This window comes from Elaeis guineensis, chromosome 1 (genome assembly GCF_000442705.2).
Source record: "Elaeis guineensis isolate ETL-2024a chromosome 1, EG11, whole genome shotgun sequence".
Classification (NCBI taxonomy): domain Eukaryota; kingdom Viridiplantae; phylum Streptophyta; class Magnoliopsida; order Arecales; family Arecaceae; genus Elaeis; species Elaeis guineensis.
The window spans coordinates 91,309,929-91,333,124 of record NC_025993.2 but is presented as its reverse complement, the minus strand read 5'-3'; the positions used below and the strand labels follow the sequence as shown (position 1 = coordinate 91,333,124).

The window sequence follows — 23,196 nt, the reverse complement described above, 5'->3', positions numbered from 1 at the left end:
AACTACCTATAATCATAGATACAAAAAGTAATCCAGCCACTTGAAAAAGTATACAAGCAAAATTTTATAGAGTAATATTGCTGAAAGTATTACCAAACAAAGGCAACGATCATATAGCAAAAGATTCTAGGCAAATTTTAGTTGCAGCATCTTGTTCATCATAATGGTTGAGTGGTTGTACCAGAAAGTAATAGAATCAAAAAAAAAAGTGCCCATAATGTAGTTGCTAATACACATAATGAACCGTAATCCAAAATATGTTAAATGTCCAGCGCCTCTCATAAGATAGAATACATAAAATATAGTGCTTGGATGACCAAAATAATAGATCTTCATAAACGAAAGACCAAAGATCAAAGTTGCATTCTCATACGGAATATAAATCAGATATGGAGGATGTAAGATACATAGTGCAGCATCATAAAGGAGTAGGCATAAAAGATAACTAGCATTAGTAGACCCAAAACAGTATACAGCAAGGATGACTATTAGAGATTTACTCTCCGCCCATAATTGATGTGCCTGCAATTCATTCACTGCAATTGAGATACCAAACCAAGCGGCTGCTAATTCTACTTGAGGAACTAAGGATAGAGCTAATTATCTACCCCCAGCTCTAATCAGTCTGCCAATATGATCCTGAATAACAAAAGCAGCTCTTGATTTGATATCATTTACAGCAGCATCAAAGTTTATCTTGATAACTCCTAAGGGAAGGGATAGCCATGAGACTAATACATTGTTGAGGTTGGTATTGTGACTTAGGTTGCTACCCCAGTACCTTGATAGAGCCATCATAGAATGTTATTGATAGTTTGGAAGAAGAAAGTAGAAGATATTTGCAACTAACTGCATAGGTAGGGAGGAAGACTTCTGAATTATTTTGTCATTTCGAGCCTTCCAAATTAACCATACATACAGGCAAGCAAGGGTTATCTCTCATCCCTACATGGGTATCAGATATATATTTTATTAGAGCCAGCAAGGATGTAGGGATAGAGCCACGTCCACCAATGTATTGCAGGTAATTTCAGTAGGCCGTAGCAAAAGGATATTGAATAATATCATGTTCAGTTTCCTCAACTGACAGATGTCAAAATTGATGTTAGCTTCGTTTACAATGCCTCAGGTATGCAATAATTTTTTAGTTGGCAAACCATCCCAAAAAAGTCTCCACAAATATTTTGATCCTAATAGAAAAGCATAATTTCTGGATACTCTTGAAATGATAAAGAATATCGGTTATAGAGTCAGACTTAACTACTTAACTAAAGCATACATATCATTAGTAGTAACTTGGTGTAGTCTATTTTGGGACCCCAATAAAGCTGATCAGATAAGCTTTCCTATGCAAGAGGAATGTTGCAAATCTGGTTGATCATATCAGCTGAAAATGTAGCCATCAGTTTATTTCGGTTCCAAGAATGGTCAGGCTTAATAAGTTCTTGCACCTGGAATTCTAGGTTACCCATAGCATTATTCATCTAACACCATCTTGATAATGGGGTAGAGCTAAACCATAGTTCCTTTAGCATATTAATATTTGATCTTGCTTCTATAGTCCAAATAAAATGAGGTTGTATCTACGGCCTGCATTCACTGATCTTCCTCTAGTTTGGAGAGCACCTTCTCGACTGTTGATAATTGAACCAGCAATTTTAGAAATGATATTTTGCATGTATAAGCTTGCCCCATAAGGATTCAGGATTGAGAATAAGTTGGGTAGCCAGTTTGCATAGAAATGCCTTGCACCTGATAGCAAGCTCAAGAAAGTCAAGGTTCTCTCTATTCTTAGGTAGACTCACCTACTCTCATGAAATTAAATGGAGACCACTTTGATCAGCATTGTGGCCCCATAACAAGGCTCTAAAATCTTATTTTTGCTTGGCAAGGATAGACATCAGCACCAATATAGATGACATGCAAAATATAGGTATCAAAGATAACATGGATTGAACAACTATTGCTCTTCTAGCAAGGGAGAGAGTCTTCCCCTTTCAATTTACAATCCTGATTATCAGCTTGTTAACCATAGATTGAAGTTAAGAACTCGATAAAGGAGCATCAAGATACATCCAATTGTTCTTTGCTCAGACATATGAAAAATCCCCTTGATCTGATATTTGATTGCAATAGGCATTGATGGGCTAAAGATTATATTAAATTTGTTTGCATTAATTGCTTATCTGGATAATGAGTAGTAAGTCTCGATGATAGATAATAAGTAGAGGCTATCCTGATTGTGGCTCTAGGCAATCATCTACAAAGAAGATATGAGATAAAGAAGGTCCTTCTCCAAATAGTTTGAATGCTTTAAGAATATGATATTGAATTGACATTGTATAGAAATCTCAAAAATACCTCCGAGTAGATTCTAAAAAAATAAAGGGAGAGAGGATAGTCATATTTGAAGCCACAGGATAGAGTAAATCAATCAAAAGGTGATCCATTGATCAACAAAGCATAAGAAGTATCGTTCATGGTCTCTTTAATCAATTAAATAAGTTTGGTATCAAACCCAATTTGACCCAATAATTTAAAGAGAAAAGCCCACTGCCTAATGTACCTGATCATAGACCTTTCCATAATGAGGTTGAGTATTATTAAACTCCTAGAAGGTGGAGCTCTATATAATGAATGCATGTTCTCTTAGCTTTGAAAGATTTATTTAGTGATGTACTGACCTTGAATAAATGCCCCTTACTTAGAGGAGATGATGTTAGTAAGATGAATTTTAGCTGGTTGACTAATATTTTTTTAGCCACTAATTTATATATGATGTTGCAAAGGCTAATAGGTCGGAAGTCTTCAATTTTTTCAAAGTTATTGTTCCTGAAAATAAAAGTAATATATAATTTTTTTCAATCAAGAGGCAACTTACCAACTCTGAAATAATGTTAAACTACTTGAATAACTTCACCTTTGATGATATGCCATAATTTATGAAAGAAAAGATTAGAAAACCCATCCAATCTCAGAGCCTTGTCTACTTGCATACTTTGGAGTGCTTCTATTATCACCTTCTCTACCTCTTTGGTCAAGGCTATGATTATTCCAAAGAGACCTTTGGTAGCACCATTGGGACCTCTAGATCTATTGAATAGGGATGACAAACTATCTTTGCTAGAAATGATTAAAAAGTTTGGTCCTCCACTATCTCCTCTTGATTGCTTTTAAGTCTAGTGATACGGTTTCTCCATTTTAGCATTATAGATTGTGAAAAAAATCTAGTATTGGCATCACCATCCTTAAGTCAGGTGGATCCAGCCATTTGTCTCTATAATGTTTCTTGCATTAGGATTTCTATAGTAGTCTCTTAATAGAGATAAAAGATATAGATGTTGTGATTCTATGAGTCCACTAAGAAGAACTTCTAAAGTTTGCAATCGATGGATTTCTTCATTTAAATGCCATTCTTTCTTAAAAGGATTATCAATGCTCCTTTTCCACCTCTTGAGGGTTGTCTTAGTGTTGTGCAAGAGCTTTGTTAATTTAACTCCAGGAGAATGGTGACCCTCATAATGCCAAGTTTGTTGGATCACTTACTGAATACCATTGCAATATAACTAGAACTTTTGAAATCTGAAGGATATCAATCTTCTCAAAATCTCCCTAATAGGATGGGATAATGATCGGAAGCATATCTGGCAAGATGGTTGATATTTTCTTTCAAAAAAAAATTAAGCCATTTATTTGAGGCAAAGGCCCTATTAAGTCTTTCCCAGACCTGAACAAGGCCCTATTGATTATTAACTTAGGTATATGTAGGTCCATGAAATTTCAGATCAATTATGCTAGTTTGCTGAAGAAAGGCATGGAATTTATGAACTTCTTTGTTCACCCTGAAAATTTTTCTTCTTTCTCATCTTCAAAAGAGATGATGTAATTAAAGTTTCCAATAAGAAGAAGAGGTAGCTCCAAGACATAACCATTGTGGCCTCAGCCTAAAGGCATATGCATTCTATCTCATTAATACTAGCATATGCAATGCCAATGATCCAAGTTGGCCCTGCTTGAGGAGTGATGATATTAAAGGCTACTTGTTTGTTTTTGTGGATGAAAGAAATATTACCCATATCTTGTCTCCAACAAATAATGACTACACCAGAAATCCCCTTAGCTCTTGATTCTTTTAATTTTATTAATGGCATTATCAGAGGAAGAATTATTGGTTGGAACAAGCTTAATATCTGTACCCTATGCCAACCAATAAGAGAAAGACATATGGCATTTGAGATTAAAAAAATGTTACAACACTTTGGATGGAAATGAAGTTAACCGTGGTTAATTTTTTCGCGGAAGTCCGTCGTGTCCATCTTCCGTGCCCATCGACCGCTCAACCCTCACCCATCATCCACTCAACCCTTGTCTTCTAGCTCTAGATAGCTTTTAAAGGTGATCTTCTTGTCGTCCCCTCTTCCTCCTCTTCTATTTTCTCTCAAAATAAATTTCGAAGCTTGTTGAAGATCAAGCGATAGATCCCGACAGGAGAAGGGGAGTTCTCGGGGTCACTGAAGCTCCAGAGTGGGATGAAGAGCGTCATCGCAAAACAACAGTGGAAGAAGGATGGCTTTTGGAGTGGGATGAGGGGCATCATCGAAAAATGACAATGGAAGAGAGATGGCTTCCGAAGTGGGATGAGGGACGGCTTTCGAGAGGCTCTGAAATGATGATATGGATCCGATCCTCCATGCATGGCCTTCTTATGGGCCCACTAGATATTCCCGTCGGTGGGAGGAGGGGCATCATCTGGGTCACACCGTCGGACAGTGAAGTTTCGAAATGGATCACCCAGGGGTGGTTCTCTCAACGGGAGTCATCAGTGCTCCTCTAAATATCATGCTCCTCCAAAATGATGACATTAGCCTAGTTCTTCACAGCCTTTTCATTGGCCCAGTGGACATTTCCTCCGGCTCAATATTACTCTATTTCTATGCTTATTTGGTTTTTTCTTTCTGATACCTGTGGCTGGCTGTGTGACTAACTTCTTTTTAATTTTTGTTTGTGTAGGATGTCTACAACAAGTGACAATTACTCTCATATGCCCAGTAAGCTAAATTATCAGATCATAAGCTACTCAAAATGTGATATTTTATCAAGTATTGCACTCTCTAATTCAGTGAAAAATCCAAATAATTATATTATCAGTGCAAAGAACATGGATTTGCTAGATGGTGCTATCCTGCAAATGAGGAAATAATGGATGAAGTTGGAAGTAGCAACTCCAATATTATTGAATTATTACTTCGTGATGTAAGAAAAGAGATAATTACTTCAAAGATGGACATTGAAAAATTATTTGATTGTATATTAAAAAGATAATCTAAGGATAGGGGTATGATGTACATATTTTTGATGGGATTTTTATCCTTCTTCTTGTTGTAGTTATATTCAAGTAATATAATTATCTTTGACTTTGTTTTGTTTTATGGCACCAGTTAGTGTTTAGTTACATGTTTATTGAAAATATCATGATCGTGTAACAAAAAAAAAATCATGATCTAATTGATTTCATATGCAAGAGGAAACCACCTGTATAAATAACTGGACTTGTGAAAAATCGGCTGCCTAAGCTGCCAACCTTTCCAGTACTATAAAATATGCTAAGACTAACAGACAGATGAACGTTGCATGACTACAAGAACAATAAATTGTAGAAAACACCAACAAGTCTCCTCTTAATTGAATGGTGAAGAACAAAGGCCATTAGTCTCTTGCAATCCTGAGGAGTGTCACTCTCAGCATTTGCATTATTTTGGAGAGTGTCGCTATGCAATTATCCATTCAACATATCACTGCAGCTCTGAAAATTCTAAACTAAACTAAACTATCCTATGGTCATGAAGGGAGAAAGATTGAAAAAGTATTTACTAGTTTATAGAGTGGTCTCAACATGCTTATAAATAAATGTCGAAGACTTGAGTCGATCAACATTTGGGGTATGAGAGTCCCCATGGACTATTTTATCAGCTTGCTCAACATCAGCCTTGCTCTATAGATACCCAGTAAAATCTATTTCACATCATCTTGTTAATTTGCTCAATACCACATTACAAGTGTCACAAATATTATAAAATTCGAGTCCAAAATGACTGAGTATCATATTACAAAAAGGAATCAACCAATACAAAATTACAAGAGTCATATAGTGTATTACAATGACATATACTAAGTTTTTACAATATCTCAATGAAGTAGTCAACCACCACTATGTCAAAATTAATCATCAAAAATCTCTATAGCACCAACATAGCTATAAACATATATTCGCTACTACATTGGAGATCTCCAAATATTAGGTGATGATTTTTACACCAAATGATATGATATTATTTAGCAATGTATATACTTAAAAAATTATAAAAGAGTGTAAAAGGATTGATTAAAGAATTTCATACCTATGACTGATTAAGGAACCCTTGTCATATGACTTCAAAAGGAACATTTGGTGTAAGAGTTGTAGCACCCAATTGTTGAGATACATGAGAACTCTAAAATTTGCTAATATCATGTCAAATAATTTAAATATACTAAATTAGTGATAAATAAATAACTCTATCATTTTCTCTCTTTTTTTGATAATTTACTTGTGAAGGCACTTGCGATAAAAGTTGTGATGGATAATGATACATTCAAGACAAATAATTTGGTAGATGAAAATTATTTGGATATACCTACAAACATAACACTATTTTAATTTCATTATGATCCAAAAAAATAGATAAAAAAATTTCTGCCTGATTTGACAAATGGGGATTTGGTATGGCAATTGGATGAGCAGTTGGATATGGTACTATTGGGGCATCTAGCATGATACTTGATTGAGTAATGGTTTTTTGGATATGTGAGGAAGATCCAGCAGCCTTCTTTTCTTTTTCTATACCATCAATGTATGCTCTATCAATAACAAACTATTTAAATAGTAAAAGAATATCTAAAGATTAATTGGTAACAAGTACGAAGATGTTAAAATAAATTATTACTTACTTGTTTGGCCTTGGGTTGAACTTTTCTTGCACTTCTCAAAATGACTTTAAATTTATAATTTGGAACTCCTTTGGGCTTCATATGTGGTGGATCTAACAACGGATCCTCATCATCTTCATAAGTACCATTACCATCATCTTTGGCTTCTTTATCCCTTGTGTAAGTCTGTGCATCCAAACTCAATCTATTTAAAAAGCTTCTAAGTTTTTTTTTTCAAGAGAATCCCAAAAAATTCTCCTTGATTTCTCATGCTCTTGGCTTATCATTACCAAATTATAAGAATATCTCATTGCACAATTGCAATAAATGAGTTCTATCTCAATGGACATTTGTGATTGCTCATCTTGCTTCATATTATACATGCTCGCTCTAGCATCCTTCGTCCACCATTTCAAGATATAACTTTCTGAAATTTTATTCACATTCTTTTGGTTGAGCACTTTTAAAATATATGAGTACAATATTCCCATTGTCTCAAACTTCTTACATATACATGTAACTTCCATGATAGATATATTAAATTGCACTTGCTGAATTTTTGCACCCTTCCCATCCATCATCATGTAAAATCTAAAAATATTATCATCATATGAAATTTTATGGCATGATGTTGCACCACATTCTTCAAGAAACTCCTTTTCCAATAGTCTATAAATTTTATGTGTGTAAACTTTAGATGCATGCTTCAAAATCTTACTTGGTTTGATTGTTCATGTAGGGGCACTTTGAGTACAATAAAAATCCTCTTTAGATTCATTTCTATGCCAATTTTTAACTGACTTTTCAAAGGCAAGTATAAATTTTGTAAGAGATGTTGATTTGTACATTAGCTATGAGATTTAGCACATTGTTTGTACTCTCGCTCCTTTGAGATGATTTAATGCCACGATTAAAAGTATCTTTGTTAAAAGCTATGCACCACTTATGACGAATCTTATATAGTCTATTAAGTCATTTGTAATCTTGAGCATCATACTCAGAAAGCATGCTAGCCCATGTTTCTTCAAATTTCTCTTCTAATTGACATCCTTGCAAACATTTGTTAAACAATTATAGAAAAAATTTACTAGAATTAAGGCTACTCAAATGAGATGGTGCATTCTTACGGATATGCTACAAACAAAGATGATGGCGTGTATTTGGAAATACCTCTTTAATTACTTTCGCCATTGCTTGATCTTGATTGATGAAAATAATTTTTGGAGAGTGATACCCATCGACTCTAAGAATATTTTAAACAATCATATGAAGGATATTGTGGTTTCATCTAACGAGAAAGTACAACCAAATATGATATTTTGCCAGTAATGATTAACCCTCACAAATGGTGTACAAATTAAATTATATCTGTTTGTTCGATAAGTGGTGTCGAAAACTACAACATCTCCAAAGCAGTCATAGTTAATTCTAGATCTTCCATCCCTCCAAAAAGTTAGCTATTCTACCATCCTGATTGACTTGCACATCCCAATAAAACATGCCATCTTGATTTGCCATATACTTGAAATGACTTACAAGACTTTGAGAGTTTCTGACCTCAATTAACATCATTTTCTAAAGATTAATATAATTATAACAATCATATTTTGTAAATCCTGTATTTTCAACTCCACCTCCCTCTTCAACCATATAAGAATAGGCATTGATTGTTCAGATCCCCGCATTCACCATTGACTCAATTACATTAGCTTTTTCAGAAGTTAGAGCCTGCACGGACCTCAACAAATACCTCTGTTCAGATCTAACTAACTCATGATTATGTTTAGAAATCAATCTAGTTATCTTTCATTATCCTTGCTCATCAACTATAAAATGAATCATTGCTTTACAATCAGTTCTAGTATCAATCCTAGTATAAGTTATATCAGTAGATAAAATATCATCCTTCAGTCCTTTCTTTGAACAATAATAATCTTTTTATCTAATTTTTTTATTTATCTTAAGAAAGTAATATTGCTTTCCTTTTCAAACACTAGAACCCACACAATGAGCATAGTCATAATATAATTTATAGGCCTCTGCTTCACTATACACAATCTGTCCTAATAAATCTTCATTTCTACCTCATGTCTTAAAACAATAGCAGAAGACTTTTCAATTTTATCCATATAATCTCCACAAGAATGGATAGCTTCTCCTTCTCCATCACTATCAATATGAATAGCATCTCTATCACTAGAAAGAAAGATATCATCTTCAATACCTTGAGGGGTATGATGAGAGTTCTCCATCACTATGATGATAACTATAAATATTATAACTTAGTTTTTAATAAAAAATAAATTATTAAAACCCAAACACATCTCACTGTTCTGAATGACATAAGGACGGGAGGAGGTGTTATCTGCAGAAGGCCACGGAGGGGAGGAGAACATGACGGTGGATGTGGCCGAGTCACTGAGGTTGGCTCTAGCGAGGAAGACCGACGAGACTGGGTTAGCTCTGGTGAAGATGGTGGGATCGAAGCAGTGGCAGCATCGAGGTAAGGTGGCCCCGAGGAGGGAGGTGACCGACGAGATTGGGTTGGCACCGGCGAGGGAGGAGGCTGGCCAGTGGCGAAGAAAAGGGGGAAGATAGTGGGGATGGTGGGACCAACAATGTGGCAGCATCAAGGTGGGGTAGCTCTGAGGAGGGAGGAGACGGGAGATTGGGATTGGCTTCAGCAAGGGCGAGACTAGGTTTGGCTCTGGCTCCAATGAGGGCGATAATGGGTTTGACTCCGACGAGGGTGAGACTGGGTTTAACTTCGATGAGGGAGGAGGTCGGAGGGGGGAGAGGAGATCCGATGGTAGTCCTCTACCGACAAAGGAGGAGGCTAGCAGAGAGAGGGGAGATTCGGTGGGAGGCCTCCACCGACGAGGGAGGAGAGGGGACCACGGGTTACTGTTTAGGGCTTAGATAATTTTTTTTCTCCCTTTCTAACGAGAAAGGGAACCAACTGTCACTGTTCAGTGTTTGATCATGTAGTTCTCCTCTAACAAATTTCAAAATCTCGCCCTAAACCCTATGAAAAAGTTAACCACGGTTAACTTCATTTCCATCCAAAGAGCTGGAACATTTTTTTAATCTGAAATGCCATATGTTTTTCTCTTATTGGTTCGCACAGAGTGCAGGTGTTAGGCTTATTCCAACCAATAATTTCTCTTATCAAAGAGTCTGGATTCTAAAAAATAGCATATATAAAGATTGTGTTGGCAAACCAAGAATTCAGTAGAATTAATAAAAGAGGTTTTGGCTACTCCCGATGGTTCCATGCTAATATTTATATTGTTAATGTAAAACTATAGATGCTAATATGGACTTTGTGCTAGACACCATATATTCTAACATGGACTTTGTGCTAGACACCATATCAGCTTCTATACACTGGTCACCCAAAAAGAAAGTTTTAGAAAGTGATGTTGCTCCTTTCGAGTGATCAACTTGATAAGTGCAAACTTTAGTGATTGAATACACTTATTATGAAAAAGATAATGTTATCAGTTGATGTTACAGATAAGACAAGCTCCAGCCCTTCAGCATATTTGGCATCAGATTTTAGTGCTACCTCCATTGGTCTCCATATTGCCTTTTGGACATAAACAACATGGATTTTCTATCTTGGACTGACATTTTAATTTCCTACCTCTAGTGTATGATCTTCTAGAATGAGTACTTCTTTTTAAGGGAGGGATTCAGATCATAGTGAAGTAGCTAGCTTGGATGTTTTGGTTGGAGACCTTTTTCCTTTTAATGTTGTAGATGTGATGACTATCACTACCTATGCTGAGGATACCGGCATAATTTTCATATTTTTTGGATCAGTACTTCCCTCATCATTGACCTTCTCCAATGGATTAAATCTAAGTCTCAAGCTTCAAAAGGTAATTTTGGCCCTAGAGCCACCTTAGGTGGTGGTTTCTTAACTACCTTTCTTGGGTGCAACCATCCTTCCTTTGTTGGCTAGTCGCTGAGCCAGAATGGGTGACCTTTTGCTAGCTGATGTTCGAGCATTGGAGACAAATACTTCGGCTGCTCGAATATGTGGTCTATAAACTTGTTTAGCATTGGGATTGTGGACCATCGAGCAACCATCTTCTTCCTTAACACACCCAAGCCACCCACAATTATAGCAAATTTTTGATAGTCACTTAAGTGAACTGCTGCCACACTACTATATCATCATCCATCTGAATTTTGGCACTTAGACAAATAGGTTTGGAGATATCTATAAAGACACACATCCTTGTAAATCCCATTCTGACTGATGATTCCATCCATTCATCAAGAACTAACCAGATCCCACAATTGAGATTTGACAACTCTAATGGGAGATTTGATGGTCGAACCCAAATTGTGGCATGTTCAATGGAGTCTCTATTAGGTCTGAAGTTAACTCTCCAACTTTCTAGGGTCAAGATTTGTCCTTCAAGAGACTGTGGACCATTTGCAAGGACTTTATCCTTCGCCTCTTCAGAAGGTAAGTCTAAAAGAAAGAAGACCATTTGAGGGCAGTAAGATATGGAGTTCTCCTTCCATCCTCCCACGAGATTCTCATCTCACATTGTATAAAATCTAAAGAGAGACCTTTTCCAAAAAACTTATCCAATAGTGCTGCTTTGCATCGACTAGAGGAGTATCATATCTCTTCTATTGAAAAAATCAATACATCACCAAATCTTTTTTTAAGCACCACTATCTCCTCGTCGGTTACCTTCGATGTCTCCCATCCAAATTTTTGAGCCTCCTGAACTACTAGGGATTAGGTTTTCCTAAATTCCAGTTCCTTGAACCTACTCTTTTAAGCAAAACTTTGTGGAAGTGATGCCTTTGCCCCCTTTGCAGTTGGATTTGGCCTCCTAGTAACATTTGGCTAGAAAGTCCTCTCCAGAGCCAGTTGATCGAGATCTATCTCGACCATTTTGTCCTTTTTTGGTTCTCTCTCGAGAACCCTTACCAAAACCCTCATGCTGGACATGACGGTCTTAAACATACACTCTCCCATTATTTGTAAGGTACATAGCTTCTATTGAGGTGTGATCTAAGCCCTAAATCCATTTTAGATCAGCAAAGGTGTGCCGACCTTTTTTTATGGTTGAGAAGGTTAGAAAGTGCGTCAATTTTAATTTTTTTTACATGGTCCGCGATTTATGAGCCGTGACCTGGCTCCAAAACGACCACAATTCCCCGGGATGGTGCCGGTTGTGACCGTAACCCGGAGAAAAACGCGACTCCCTCTTCTCCTCCTCCGCTCTGTTCTCCTAAACCCTGCTCCTCGCCCCTGTGGCCCGTTCCCACCTCGTTCTCCCGCGCCCTCGGCCTTCTCCTTCTCCTCTCTCGCGTCACCCTCGTGTCGCCTCCCACCCTTTGGCGCCCAGCCCCAAAGCCCCATCCTTTCCTCCCTCCGTCCCTCACCCGACACCAATTCCAGCGATTTCGAGTCCGATTCCGACCAGCCTAAGACTCCCGTCGACGAATCGGACCTCCAAGGCTTCTTCCAACTGCTCTCCCAGGCTAAGTCCCTGTCATCCTCGCCCAAGGAGGCCTTGGCGTTTCTCCGGGCCTCCTCCGGCGTGAAGATCACTAGGGATTTGGTGTGCAAGGCGCTATGGGAGCTGAGGTGGGATTGGGAGTCTGCGCTCCTTGCCTTGCGGTGGGCCGAAGAGCATGTCTTAGGTTGCCCGTGGGCTTGGCATCTGATGCTCTGGGTGCTGGGCAAGCAGGGGCGATTCGACCTCGCGTGGTGGCTGGTGCGCCGGTTGTACCGGAAATCGATTCTAACCCAGCGAGCGATGGTCATCATGATGGAAAGGTGATAACTTTAACTCTTTTCGGTAATGTAGACTGGTCATTTGCTAAATTTAGCTCCTTTTTACTGGGTTCTGGTATTGCATTAAGGCAGCTTTGTTGTTTTTCTTTTATTTCATGAGATGAAGAGTTAAGAGTATTTGGGAGGGTTTTGAATTACAGCAGAAGAGGCTTCAAAGATGGTAGAGGATTGAGTTCTTAAACCCAAATTTCAGTTTACCAAGTCTCACTCTGACTGGCATTGGTTTATTTCCATTTTTCCTTTCATCATACTGCACAATGTACTGAAGCACTTCTAACAACATCCTTTGTGTCGCTACCTATAACCGTTGCTGCTTGAAGGCTGGTTTCATCTCGTTCCGTAAATCTATACAACTTTAGGATCAGCTTCATCCACTTATGTCAATTAACTCTTGGTGCCAAAACCTGTTCTGAAGTGCGCTTTCCTCATCTTTAGACTTTTGCCAAGCGATTAGCCTATCATTATTGCCCTGTTCAATATCGTTACTCACTCTTTATCATTGTTGCCTTCCTCAAGATTTTCATCCTTGATGTCATCCTGCCAATCAATCCCTCATTTGTTAGCCTACTTTCTTGCTATTCGACTTTGCTAGACTCCTAACTTCACTGCTACTAGCTCTGTCAGCTGGTTTACCTTGCCACTAGCTGCATCGCTGCTTTGCATATCCAAGGTTTCCATCCCCAAGATTCACTTAATCATTCATGTATTTTTTATGCAGTCATCTCTAAGTCGTCCTACTTCCAATAAAAAAAGGTATTTGCTGTTACCATGTGAGTTCTGCTTTAACTGTATATAGTTAAATGCCCCAACCTATAGTGCATCTACTCCAATATCTGGTCTGATACTCCAAATAGGCAGTGCATCTATTTCAATACTTGCTGTTGAGTAGGTTAAGCAGATACTTTAGATTGAATGCCATAGCTGATGAATATAAGATGGTGATGGGCACCAAGGGCATGACTAGGATATGTGTTGGATACTAGTTTTATGTATCCTTTTTCTTTTGGGAAAAAAGGCTTAATAGTTAGATAATTATTGGACATGTCCTGGATACTTCTTGAAGTTGTTTAGGTATGAGAAGAAGGGCTTCCTTTCTAATGACAGAAGTGATGGATTCTTAATTCTAAAATATGTGATACTGATATTACTATATGGAGAATGTAATGAGGTCTATGAATTTGAATTATAACATAAACAATGAAGTTTGTGGTTTTTGTGCATTGTGCTTTTTCGATGCTTTTTTGTATACATCTCAAAGAACATATATCTTTTTATATATGTGTGTACACATATTTAGAAATGCTTCATTAAGCGTTATGATCCTATGTGAAGTACAAAAGAATGCTTTCATGTTTCTAATGAATGTAGTTAGATGTACATTGGCACCATTTGATTTGACATTTATTCTCAATGTAAGAAAACAATGTTATCATTGCACTGAAAGTGCACAACTGAAAAGACCAAAATCCCCTCATTTCTACATGTCTGTACCATTGCAAAACATGGGAGCTTTTTTTTTCTTTGTTGGAACTACGTAATTATGAAGCCTTATGTATTATGGTTGATCAGCACATTCTTATGGATACCTTTAACCACATATGAATTGATTTTTGCCAATTTTTTCTTTGAATTTTCAGGTATGCAGCTGCAAATGATGCTAGAAAAGCAATAAAAACATTCCATGCTATGGAGACATTCAGAATAGATGCAGACTTAGCAGCATATTATGCCCTTCTTTGTGCTCTTTGCAAGAACAAGAATGTTGAGGAGGCTGAGGAATTTCTTCTTCTTAATCGGAAATTTTATCCACTTACAGCTGACAACTTTAATGTAGTTCTGGATGGCTGGTGTAATATCATTGGTGATGTGGCAGAAGCAAAGAGAGTGTGGAGAGAAATGTCAAACTGCTGCATAACACCGAATGGTACTACTTACTCTCATATGATTTGTTGCTTTTCAAAAGTTGGGAACCTCTTTGATTGTTTAAGGCTTTATGATGAAATGAAGAAGAGAGGCTGGGTTCCTGATCTTCTGGTCTACAATTCCCTTATCTATGTGCTGACGAAAGAAAATTGCTTAAAGGATGCGAACAATATCTTTGAAAGAATTACAGAGGCTGGCCTGCAACCAAATGTTGAAACATACAACTCTATGATATATCCATTGTGTGAAGCACACAAGCTAGAGGAAGCTCGAGTGATTCTGGATGAAATGATGGTGAAAGGTTTTCACCCAAACATTGATACTTACCATGCCTTCATAAAGGCAGAGGATGTAGAAGGAACCTTGAAGGTGATGAATAAAATGAGAATTGTTGGTTGTGGCCCTAATGGATATACCTTCCTCCTACTTTTTGATAAGTTTTTCAGCCTTGATAAATCTGACGGTGCATTGAGAATGTGGAGTGAAATGAAGAGGTACAATGTTGTTCCCGGCTCTGCACACTATATGGCATTGGTACAAGGGCTGGCATTGCATGGCTGGATTCCAAAAGCTTTAGAATTTTACAATGAAATGATATCTAGGGGTTTTCCTGCTGATCCTAAACTTGAGAAGCTCTTCAAGACCTTTATGTCAAAGAATAAAAACCACTGGAGCAGAGGAGGCAAAGAATATATTGTCTCACGGCATGGAAGATTTAACAGTATGGCAGGTGCAAAAATTCGTTAATTGGTCACTTGGCATGGTTTGGTCACTTTGAGGTGAATCCACCTATTATTTTGTTATTAAAGAGGTCAAGTATAAAGAATTGATTTCTGGTCCAAATTGACATAAGGAAGTAGTTATGATGGAGATAAGGCAGAAATTAGCCCTAGTCTCTAGCATGTGGGACACATTTGTTAGAGTTTTTCCTTAAGTTGTTACATTATAGTCTGGTAGTCAGATCTTTTCGTTGTTGGTTACTGTGAAGTGGAATCCTCCAGTTGAAAGCTATGCACAAGTCTGGCTGATGGAACTGCCCTGATACTTCCATTATGAGGTAAGCACCTCCTCATTCTTCATATGATTTTTTCTATTTTCGTTAATATATATGTTGTTAGGGATGTGAACCCTGTTTTTGAGTTCCATTGTTCAAGCGTTATGTATTGATTCTAGCTGCTTTCAATACAAAATAAATGGATGGATTTAGTTGCATACTGCTGTTTCATTTTCTCTAAGCATCCAGTTGTAATACATAATAGTCATGAACCTACCTAACAGAATGGTTTGACATGTTAACACTAAAGAATCCAGGCTATTGAGGTCTGGAAGATTAAATTCCAAACATGAGCAAGTGAAGATCAATATGGCAAGGATGCTATTTTCAGGATTGGAGCATGTTTTAGGATCATTAAGTTCTAGTCCAGGTCCGGTGCCATATGAGAGTGTCTTGGAAGGGAAAGATCTTTCACTGTCAGTAGGAACATGCTAGCAAATTTATGTTTCGCCCATCCCTCCCATATACTCTGTCCTAGTTTAGAATTCCAATAAGATTTGTTAATCAGTTCAAAAAGATTAAAGAATGCTCTTTTGTAAAAAGGATGGTTAAATCGAAGAATGATTTCATTTCATGGGATGGGAGAGTGCATTGAGCTATGGGATTAGGTAAGATTTGCTGAGGGCTGTGGAGCGTTGATGGATGAGTGGCTTTAACAATTGGGTAATTTGGGATGGTAGGTTTCCTTGGAGGGCATACATGGATGATTTAATTATTGGTAAGGGGAGGGTGCTGTTTTTAATAATTTAGGATAATATGTCTCATGTTAAGGCAGATTATAAAAGTTGGAGGCCTTTAAAGTGGTGATTTAGTCAAGATGAATGACATATTGAGTCTCTGAAAATATCTCCACCTTAGGGCTTGTTTGGAAAGGATAGGATTGGCCAAAATTCTATAGGATCAATGGATCCTATTGATAAAATCCTATTTCCTTTCCTAATCATTGTTTGGATGGCTAAAACATGGCATAAAAGAACAACAGGAAGTGGCTAATCCTATAGAGAAAAAAATATCATCCCATGGTCATTATATTGTTCGTGAGATCATCGGGCTTTCTCTTCATCCTCGTCATCTTCTCCTTTCTTCCATAACCCACCTCACTTGCACCCTCTCCCTCATCCTTCCTCCGCACTCCTCTGGCCCCTTATGCCGCCTCACTCCCCTATCTTGTCGCCCTCCTCCTCTTGGATGGTGGTTGCGAGCTCTAGGCTTCGTCAAGGAGGCCTCCAAGTCGAGGTGGAGTGGTTAGTCTGGTAGTAGAGAGCTTAGAGGGTCCTCCTGAGGATGCGGATGTCACCGACGGAGCCCAAGATGAGATAGGGAAGGTAGGGGATGTTGTGGGTGGGTAGTAGGGGGAGGTGGAGTTGGACTCGACAAAAAGGGGCTTGTCGGTGACGGTAGAGAAGATTCGCGAGAAGCATAGGAAGATGAGGATCTGGCTAGAGGAGAGGAAGAGGAGGGAGGCGGGGAGGGAGGAGAGGAGGAGGGAGGCTTACTTTTCAATTTTTTCCATCTTTCCTTTATTCTTATTGATTTTTCATATGTTTTCCCCCCAGTTTTTCCTTTGTTCTTTCTGTCTCAGGAGTAGCAATTAGGTGGATGGCGGTATATTTTTTTTATAAAAATTTATAAAATATATATAATTGGATTCGAGTAGCGGATATTTGAGAGGCAAATTTCAAAGACACAAGGAGATGTTAGCTTTTTCATGATATGAATTATTTTATAATTATAATGAGTAATATGATATTTTGATAATGATAAGTTTATTAATTTAGTAGAAAAAGGGGTAGAGAGAGGAGGAAAAGAGGAAGAAGGGAGGAGGAGAAAATTCTAATTTATCATCCAAATGTGGGATAGGATTAGTTTACATAAAATATTTCTTTTATAATCCTATAGGATCAAAATCTACATCCTATCATAAATTTTATCTTAAGGTTATAAATCCTAAACACCCAAATAGGCCCTTAGCCTTCACTTTAGGGTCACTTTTGCTTGGGACTTTTTCTACATGCCTTCTGAGGGATGCTTTTGTGAGATCTGTGGCAGTGGCATTTTTGTTCCCTTATTTTGGTAGAACAACAAAGTTAAGGAATTTGCATAGCTGGATATCCAGGGAGAGTGACACATGTTTTTGGTGGGTTTGTGAGTTTCCATCCCTGTAAATTCATATCTTTCCCGATTTTGTCAAGGATCGAGGTGATGACTATGGCACTAAGAAGTTGCTTGGAAGATCGTCACCCTTGGAGCATTCATGAATCTGATGGCATGTGGCCTTGGGAAAGAAATGTGTTGAACTTTTAGAATAGGAGGAGAAAGTGGATATAATCTATGAGCTTTGTCATGAAGAAAGAAACTGCTCTATGCTCCCTAATAGCATCTTTTCTTAGGCATCAAGGCAAAGGTTTCTGAATGTTGGGAAATACCTTCCAGCCTTTGCCTCTAAGAATTCATATATGGTTAAGCTGGTTGGCATGTTCAGGGACTGAAGAGCTGACAAATGAATGATAAAATTTAGGTTTGTTCCTTCTAAATTTCAGGTTTTCTCAGGATTTAATTAGCAGTCTACTTAAGAGAATAGGAATAGTTGTTTGATCATTGCCAGTTTCTTATACCAGAAAGAACTGGTGCAATATTGTATCCTTGTATTCCATGGTTGTCAATTTGGATGTACCTACAGTGACCCTAATAGTGATGGAAATTAAAACCTTGATAGTAAACTGTGTCTAATATAGTTCTTTGGATGGCTGTGATCTTGTTTCTTAATGAAATGTGAAGTATGAGTGGTTATCCACCTTCTATGGAAGCACAAGTAATTTTTTCTTCTTTCTTTGGGATTAACAGGTGGTGCATTATGTTGATGACTCTGAATGCCTTGTATGCCAGCTGCAGTTGTTATTAATCATCACTTCATTTGCCATAGAAATAGGCAGCTGTAGTACTTGCAATGGACATGCCTATGCCACTGTTTCAGCACCAAGTGTCTGATCCTTCTTGCTGGGGGCAAATTGTGTGGCTAAATCTTGATCTTCTTGCTTATGCTTGGTACATCAGAACATCAGATGGAAGAATTTATGTAATATCCAATTAATTTCTGCGAATTGTTCGGTCCAGAGCAATGTGATGATTTATGTTAAACTTGAGAAATGTTTGAAGATTTGAATGCAGATATTCCACCATTTCATCTTTCCAGTGGGGGAAGGCATATTTAGCTTTCAGGTGTATGAACCTTGTTATGCACTATAACAAAAGAGGAAAGTTGATTCTTAGATTGACAAACATTTTTCAATACATCATATTTGTAATAGAAAAAATAATCAATGCTCTTTTAAGTAGAAATTACAGGAATGAAGATGTTGCATGGTATAGTATGTTTGTGGTCGATTATACAATCTCTACTTGTTTTTTTCTTTTTGTTCTAGATAGGATTTAAATATTCATATCCTATCTGTTTTGAGCCCCATCTTCAACATCTCAATTCTTTTATATGTAGTGGAAGAAAGATTTAAACCCATATGGGCATCAAAAGGCTTTTCCGGCTCAGTAAGCCGACCTTTTTCCCTAGGTACGAAAAAGGATCCGATGCATGAGGATATCAGCTTAAATACAACACCCAAAAAAAAAGAAAAATGCAGGCTTATCAGCTTAAAATCTAGGGAGCCAACCTTGTGTTTTGGTCATGGGCTTCTTACAGTGGGACCTGGAAGCTAATTTATCTTCCTCCTCTACAAGACAACTGACAATGTTTTCAGATTTGGAGGTTACCGTCATCACCAAAACATAGGATTCCATCGAAAAGCTATTCAATTCCTGACCGTTGAAGCCTGAGTTGACCGAGAGCCTCACCAGACTTCTGAACCTTTCTCAACGGCTAGTTTGCTCCTTTTCCCCGTTTAAATATTGCCAAAACCTCTCAAACTCCCTTCGCTCACCGTGATTTCACTTCCTCTAAGCATCAAGCCTCTTTCTCCCACCGCGGCCCGCCCGCCACCCCCCCTCCTCTCTTCTTCTTTCTCGTATCTGTCTTCCTCTCCGTCTTCCGTCGAGCCTCTTTTTCTCGATCTCTGAAAAAAAATTCCATGGCCTCACCCATGTCATCTAGTTCGCTTCTCTTCCTCATCCTTCTCTTCATTAACATTGGCTCAGAAGCCAGAGAGCATCTCGTTGGAGGCAACACCAAAGCATGGAAAGTTCCATCTTCTACCTCAGAATCTCTCAACCAATGGGCAGGGGCAACTCGTTTCCAAGTTGGTGATTCCCTTGGTAATTTCTCATCACCTTTCACCTCCTTCCAGAATTACTTCCTCTCTTACAACAAACATCAAATTCAACACTCCCACTCCTTCATTTGCTTGCAGTATGGAAGTATGATGGCGAGAAGGACTCGGTGCTGCAGGTGAGGAGGGAGGACTACTTGAGCTGCAACACATCGAGCCCGGTAGCGGAGCACAAGGATGGGACCGCAGTGGTGAAGCTTCATTGGTCTGGGCCATATTATTTCATCAGTGGTGCAGAGGGAGCCTGCGAGAAGGGGGAGAAGCTGATCGTGGTGGTGATGTCGGAGAGGCATGCGCTTCGTCGGATCTCTCCTGCGCCCTCTCCAATGGAGTATGATGGCCCGTCTATTGCCCCAACGAGTGGTGCTTTGATGGTGGTTCAAAGGAAGGGACTTGTTGCTGCTTTGGTTGTTTTGGGGACCGTAGGGGTGGTTCTACGAGTGCTTGATGGGCAGAGAAGGGTGAACTGTTCTTTTTGGTTCTTATATTCTTTTCTTTTCCCCTATCATCGATGAGGGAAATGTAATTGACATTGATTATTTTTATGTTTCCTTGTTTTGTTGCTATTATTTTCTTATTGAAGATTTGGAATCTTTGATTCCTTGTTTGCTTATTTGTTATAGTTTCAAAAAAGGTGATAGCAAAGCAGGTTTTTTTTTTTTAATTTCTTCTAACATTGAGGAAGAACTTGAAATCACATATTCACATTGTCTAAATTTTTTAAGGTCCCAGCAATATCGCTAATGAACTTTGTTTTTTTTTGAGTGAGCGCTAATGAACTATGCATTCATTAAGGGATATGGGGATATAATTTCTTTGAAGAAAGTTTTTGCAATCCATAAACCATTCATTTGGCTCATTGAAACCTTCTGATGAGAAGGTGATTGGGTGCATGAAATCTTGCAATAGGCAGTGCTGTCATGTGAGATGTGAAGGTAAATCAAATACCAGAGTTCACCGAGAGTTTAAGAGGGCGACATCATTCGATGAACAAGTTAGAAATCTATGACTGTTGGACTTGATCAAGAAATCTGATTCATCACATTTGATCCTTTTCACATGCTAACGAAAAACCAAAGAAAAAATTGCTCAGAGTTGAACCCTCATCTAGAAAGGAGAAACTGGGATGAGTTTCTATTGTACAGTTGTCCAAAAATAGTTCCTTCTTTACGGGTCGGGCTGCAAGTTTGGACCTTTCCTCCTATGAATCATGAACACTGATCCATTAAAGACCAAAACGTGCTCAATTCTCTCTGCAAATGTGAAGAATGAGAGGATTTTGTTCTTTCTGCAAGGTCCTCGGAACGGAATATGGTCAAGAAAATTTTGCGTAAAGAAATCATCTGAATTTATGGAAAATAACTAAGGATGCATTTGGTTACACTTTTTAATTTTTAATTTTTAAAAAATATTTTTTATTTTTTATTTATTTTTACTATTGAGTAAAAATAAAAAAAAATAAAGAATATGTTTGGTAACTATATTGCTATAAAGCAAAAAGCAATATTTGAGGATAGCAGATGAAGAGCTTGATGAGAGAGAAGGATTCGAAAAGGGAGGAAGAAGGGAGTGGGGAGGTGAAAAGCTCGATGAGGGAGAAGGGTTCGGACTCCTTACTTTTTGGTTTGGCGTTTTAGACGTAGAAAAGTAAAAAAAAGCAGAAAAGCAAATTTTGAAAAGCAAAAAATTTTTGCAAGTAATTATTTTGATTTTTTAAATTTTACTTTTTATTTTTATAATGTTATCAAACATTATTTTTTGATTTTTATTTTTTAAAAATTAAAAAATTAAAAATATTTTTTTAATGACTAATCAAACGCACTTAAATGTATTCTGATAAAAAATAATTTTATTAATATTTTATTATATATTTATGTGTTTGGCCAATTTACCGAAACTTATAATTACATGCGAAATCATCTTGTTATTACCATTGTGTATGTATCTGTTACCCATGTTTGCATGGTATAATGGTGCGATTTCTTTTTTTTATCAAAAAAAAAATATTGATCGTTTCTCGAAGATAAATAATAAAATATATATATATTTTTTGCAAATATAGAAATAAAGCTGATAATATCTGTAATTTTACCTAAAGTTAACTGGTATCAAAGTATTTTAACCGTCTCAAGACAACCATCAAAAAGCACGATTGATGATCCATGTCCAGCGGACGGATCGCAAAGCCATCAGATCCCGTTCACTAAAATCCATCCATCCAGATGAACTCCACCTCCATTTGCACCCATTAGTCGGTTTATCTAAAGACACGTGCCACAGATGAATAGGTCTACTGCAACGTGTCCTGTCCACCATGCATGCACGTCCCTCAAACGTGGCACCGGAATAACCCCCTTCCCCTTCCCATGAGAAATCCCACAAACCACAGAGAAAGAGAGAGAGAGAATGGCAGGGAGCAATACAGAGAAGGAGGGGTGGCGGAGCAACGCGGACACGCACAAGATGCGACCGGAGGACGTAAAGGCGCAGGGGGTGGAGGCCTCCAAGCGGCCACCGGGGCAGCACCCCGGCGGCGTGCTCCACCAGCGCCGCAACCTGCCCTTCAGCCCCGCCGCCATGGCTGTCGGCGGCTTCCTCATCGTCGCCGCCATCGGCTATGTCACTCTTTATTCCAAGTCCAAGCCCGGCACCACGCCCGGCGATGTCGCCAAGGCCACCGTCGGCAACGGCTCCGACGGCAGCGGCGGCCGCGGAGCATCCAAGTCCAAGTAGGCTTTTTCTTTGGTGTTTGTTGGACGTGTCTTGGTTTGATCTTCGACGGTAAGGATGTATGAGTCTAAGGAGTAATCTTAGTGGTGATTGCTTTTGATTTTAATATCAATGGTATATGTGGTCACGTTTTCTTTTGTTCACACTATATATTTTACTTTAAATAAATTTATGTTGCAAATTTTATCATCTTTTGAACGAGATTAATGGATTTCTAGGAGAACCCGATCATGACTTGCTGAAAATGAATGGTTTTTTTTTTTTTAATGAAAAAACAAGAATTCTGAGCAAAAACCTAATGGCCAAGTAAGAAGAGGCCGAGATTTCCAAAGCTGTCAACTTGGCTCGCTAGGGAATTGGGTTCCTAGGAGGAAATTTTTGATGTCATAAAGATAGTAGTCCCACATCAGGAGGTA

General features: G+C 38.1%; 3 protein-coding genes and 1 pseudogene across 4 annotated transcripts; 3 read left to right on the top strand and 1 right to left on the bottom strand.

Annotated features, from left to right (window-relative positions):
* Nucleotides 1–5,177: 5,177 nt before the first annotated feature.
* Nucleotides 5,178–9,218, bottom strand: LOC140856246 (protein FAR1-RELATED SEQUENCE 5-like; annotated as a pseudogene).
* Nucleotides 9,219–12,109: 2,891 nt separating this feature from the next.
* On the top strand, nucleotides 12,110–19,834 carry LOC105038169 (pentatricopeptide repeat-containing protein At1g80880, mitochondrial). Of its 2 annotated transcripts, none has more exons than XM_073256262.1 (3): nucleotides 12,110–12,778; nucleotides 14,434–15,776; nucleotides 19,267–19,834. In XM_073256262.1, exons 1-2 carry the CDS (start codon nucleotides 12,117–12,119, stop codon nucleotides 15,464–15,466), a joined length of 1,695 nt encoding a protein of 564 aa, XP_073112363.1. In that variant the 5' UTR covers nucleotides 12,110–12,116; the 3' UTR covers nucleotides 15,467–15,776; nucleotides 19,267–19,834. The 2 variants fall into 2 exon arrangements, with proteins under 2 accessions (XP_073112363.1, XP_010912182.4); XM_010913880.4 differs by lacking the exon at nucleotides 19,267–19,834 and adding an exon at nucleotides 18,618–19,142.
* Nucleotides 19,835–19,864: 30 nt separating this feature from the next.
* LOC105038163 (early nodulin-like protein 15) lies at nucleotides 19,865–20,648 on the top strand. Its single transcript, XM_073253373.1, has 3 exons — nucleotides 19,865–20,036; nucleotides 20,132–20,511; nucleotides 20,634–20,648. The coding sequence occupies exons 1-3, from the start codon at nucleotides 19,865–19,867 to the stop codon at nucleotides 20,646–20,648; spliced, it is 567 nt and encodes a 188-aa protein (XP_073109474.1).
* A 1,765-nt stretch (nucleotides 20,649–22,413) lies between these two features.
* LOC105038162 (uncharacterized) lies at nucleotides 22,414–22,969 on the top strand. The gene has a single exon (XM_010913874.3). It carries the CDS (start codon nucleotides 22,457–22,459, stop codon nucleotides 22,781–22,783), a length of 327 nt encoding a protein of 108 aa, XP_010912176.1. The 5' UTR covers nucleotides 22,414–22,456; the 3' UTR covers nucleotides 22,784–22,969.
* Nucleotides 22,970–23,196: the final 227 nt, after the last annotated feature.

What these genes read in the sequence shown, in the direction of transcription:
- LOC105038169 (XM_073256262.1), top strand. Translation starts at nt 12,117, where the DNA reads ATGAGCCGTGACCTGGCTCCAAAACGACCACAATTCCCCGGGATGGTG. An exon ending in ATGGTCATCATGATGGAAAG is followed by an intron (nt 12,779 to 14,433) that starts GTGATAACTTTA and finishes TTGAATTTTCAG; the next exon opens with GTATGCAGCTGCAAATGATG.
- LOC105038163 (XM_073253373.1), top strand. Translation starts at nt 19,865, where the DNA reads ATGTCATCTAGTTCGCTTCTCTTCCTCATCCTTCTCTTCATTAACATT. An exon ending in CCAAGTTGGTGATTCCCTTG is followed by an intron (nt 20,037 to 20,131) that starts GTAATTTCTCAT and finishes ATTTGCTTGCAG; the next exon opens with TATGGAAGTATGATGGCGAG.
- LOC105038162 (XM_010913874.3), top strand. Translation starts at nt 22,457, where the DNA reads ATGGCAGGGAGCAATACAGAGAAGGAGGGGTGGCGGAGCAACGCGGAC.